The following is a 3,763-nucleotide window of genomic DNA, read 5'->3' on the forward strand; positions in this document are numbered from 1 at the left end:
CTAAGTACACGCCGAGACCCTGTTTACTTCTTTGTTTCTCAAGTATACCATTTGACCTAATGACTTTGGATTGTTGTCTATGTTGAAGTGCACTCAGTGTTTTAGTAAGACTTCCTTCCCCTTTAACTTAATGTGCACTTGAAAATCCTCTTCTTTTCATTAAGTAGCGAAAGTCAGAGTTTAAACAGAAAAGTTGGAAGCAGAAAGTGGCCAGTTATTTTGATTGATGTTGACAATGTGATTTAAAACAGAAATGACCACCAATAGCGTCAATAGGGAGCTGGTCTTTGTTTCTGGAGATGAAAATGTCCTGAACGAGGACCAGGAATGTGCCTAAATACTGTCTTGGGTGGTCTGTGTCCACATGAACAACAATGCCTGTTGTTAAAGATAGTTAATTGTCCATCCTGGAGGTAGAAATGCTGTTTTGTGAGCAGGTCTGCTAATGTTTTTGGTCTTTGAATTGGCACAAATGGTCATTTAAGGTGAATGAATCCACTTGGTTTTCATTTATCAGACTCGAGTTGAAGGTATTCCAGTGTTTATGAAGAATGTCTCGGTGAATATGAGTTTCAGCATTTCAATGCTAATGCTCCTGAACGTTTTGAACCTGACTTATGTTGCTTGCTCTGGGTTCTGTAAAACCCTTTTTTTTATATTTTTAGATTGCAGTCTTTCATGTTTTAACATGCAATGCATGCATGATAATTTTGCGTATATGATGACCATGACCGTGAGTGACTGGTTGCAAAATGATGGTTTTTGCATTTTGAATATAATATTCTTTTTTTACATTCATATTATCATTTGACAAGTTATATACACGTTTACATATCTAAACATGTTATAGTGGTGGTGTGATTTCACATGCTAACATCCTTTTAGTATTATTTGTATACTTTTAATTATTAGTATTTATTAATATTTTAAATAAGCATTTATTTTTATATTTTGAGTTTCATTTTAATTGTAGTTATATGCTTTTGCCATTTAAAAAAAAGATTTTTTTTAAAACATTTCTGTATATTAATTACATTTTTATTTCAGTTTAGTAATTTTATTACTTCAACATAAAACCATATAATTTCAGTTAGTTGCCAAGGCAGCATTTCTGAGTTTTATTTTATTTTATCTTATCTTGTTTTATTTCAGTTACTTAAAACTATTTGTAATAGTTTTAGCTTTAGTTAACAATAGTAACAATAAAACATTTCTTTATAGTTGAAATTTTATTTAGTTTACTAATTGTATTACTTTAATATAAAACTTCAATATAAAAATTTTCAGTTAGTTGCCAAGGCAGCATTTCTGAGTAATATTTCATTTCATTTCATTTATTTCATTTTATTATTTTTTTTATTTTATTTCATTTCATTAAATTAATTTTTTTTTCTTGTTCAGTTTTATTTCAGTTACTTAAAATTATTTTTAATAGTTTTAGCCTTCGTTAACAATAGCAACAGTAATGTACTTGTATTGATGCTAGTTATATGCTTTTGTCTTTTTTATTCTTACTTTTAAACATTTCTATATAGTTAAATTTTATTTTAGTTTATTGTATTACTTATTTTATTACATATGCATTTATATATCAAAACATTTATAGTGGTGGTGTAATTTCACATGCTGACATACTAAAATTATTATTATTACAATTAATATAATATTTAAAATTAGCTTTTATTTTCATATTTTCCATTTTAATTTTAGTTTAGTTTTAGCTTTTGTCATTTTAAAAAAATATTCGTAAAAACATTTCTATATAATTTAATTACATTTTTATTTGTTTAATAATTTTATTCAGTATAAAACTTTATTTCACTTAGCTCCCAAGGCAGCATTTTTGAGTAATATTTGATTTGATTTGATTTATTTTTCACTTTAAAATTATTTGTAATCGTTTTAGTTATCAATCGCAACAATGTACTTGCATTGGTGAATTTTTAATTTATTGGTAAATTTGAAACTGTCTCTGATAGTTAATCTAAGTTCTTCACACGGCTGGCAGATGTTGTTATTCTCTCTGTCCATTGCAAGAGTCTATCAGTTTTCAAGAGCGCACATTTTAGGTGTGCATTTTCTTCAGGTGTTAACAGGCTAATAGTTCACCAGAAACAGCTGATGAAAGCACATGTTCTTATATTATGTCAGCTTCAAGGTGTAACGTCGTCTCATCATGATCTCTCTGTGTTTCTCACAGCTGTGTGCAGTTACGGCGTCTGCTTTAATGGAGGTCAATGCAGAGAAGGTTCTGCTCAACTCTGCCACTGTTCGGCCGGATTCAGTGGTCCCAGCTGCCAATACGGTGAGTCCAAACAAACTAAACACTTTCCACAGTTTTTTTTTTTTTTTTTTAAATCTGTTTTGCTGGATCTGGAAAAAAAGTTTCATATATATGGGTCAAATACAAAGAAGGGTTTAAGCATAAAAACAATGTGCAATACTGCTTTAAATTGTTGTTTTTCAAAAAAAAAAAAAAAAATTAAAAGTTTTCTGTTTAATTTAATTACATTTGTTTTAGTTTTTCTGAGCAAAAAATAAATATCCTACATTTTTTCCCTAATTTACAGAAGACACTCATTAAAATGTCATTTTGTCATGATCGGGGCTGTGGGTTTTCCCTCAGCCACCTGAGGTCGCTGTTTGCACTCACTCCTCTGATTCTTCACGTCTGTTTTGTCATTAGCACTGATCACCCACACCTGTTCAATTACTATCAGGACTATAAGTATCATCTCCACTCACTCTGCATTCATGTCTGCATTGTCTCGTGTCATGTTTGTTTCCATGTTCTTGAATTTCTTGACTTAAGTTTATGTTCTAGATCTTGTTTATTTTGTGTTTTAGTTCTTAGTGTGCCGTGTTGGCCTTTTGTTTGTTTATTTGTGTTTAATTATATTAAAATCATTTCTTCACCTGCATTTGGACCCAGACCTCCCTTACTCAACCGTGACACATTTAGTGTAACAATTCTATTGTATAATAATTTTATACAACATCTTTCATGCATTATTGTTTCTTTCATGCACAGTCATGCATGCATATTTATTTATTTATTTATTTATTTTCATAATATATTATAATTTTATACAACATCTTTCATGCATTTTCTTTCATGCACATTCATGCATGCATATTTCATAATATATTGTATTATTTTATACAACATCTTTTTATGCATTGTTTCTTTCATGCACATTCATGCATGCATGCATGCTTTATTTATTTTCATAATATATTTTTATGTAATATTTTTCATTATTGTTTCTTAAATACACAGTCATGCATGCATATTTATTTTCATAATTAATTTGTATGTAATATCTTTCATGCATTGTTTCTTTCATGCACATTCATACATGCTTATTTATTTCATAATATATTGTATTATTTTAAACATCTTTCATGCATTGTTTCTTTAATGCACATTCTTGCATGCGTGTATATTTATGTATTTATGTAATCTTTCATTGTATCTTAAACACATTCATGCATGCATATTTATTCATTTTCATAATTAAAGAAAAATCTTTCATGCATTGTTTCTTTCATGCACATTCATGCATATTTATTTATTTCATATTGTATAGTATTATTTTAAACAACATCTTTCATGCATTGTTTCTTTCATGCACATTCATGCATGCGTGCATATTTATTTTCATAATGTATTTTTAGTAATATCTTTCATTATTGTTTCTTATATACACATGCATGCATATTTATTTATTTTCATAATATATTTTTATGTAATATCTTTCAT

General features: G+C 28.5%; 1 protein-coding gene across 1 annotated transcript in view; it reads left to right on the forward strand.

The window, feature by feature from the left end:
- The first annotated feature begins 727 nt into the window (after nt 1-727).
- megf6b (multiple EGF-like-domains 6b) overlaps nt 728-3,763 on the forward strand; it is a 99,447-nt gene continuing 96,411 nt past the window's right edge. Inside the window, exons 1-2 of the mRNA XM_073826379.1 lie at nt 728-733; nt 2,201-2,305. Of these exons, the coding sequence (XP_073682480.1) occupies nt 728-733; nt 2,201-2,305 (111 nt within the window). The remainder of the gene's footprint in view (nt 734-2,200; nt 2,306-3,763) is intronic.

Source organism: Garra rufa, chromosome 20, assembly GCF_049309525.1.
Source record: "Garra rufa chromosome 20, GarRuf1.0, whole genome shotgun sequence".
Classification (NCBI taxonomy): Eukaryota; Metazoa; Chordata; class Actinopteri; order Cypriniformes; family Cyprinidae; genus Garra; species Garra rufa.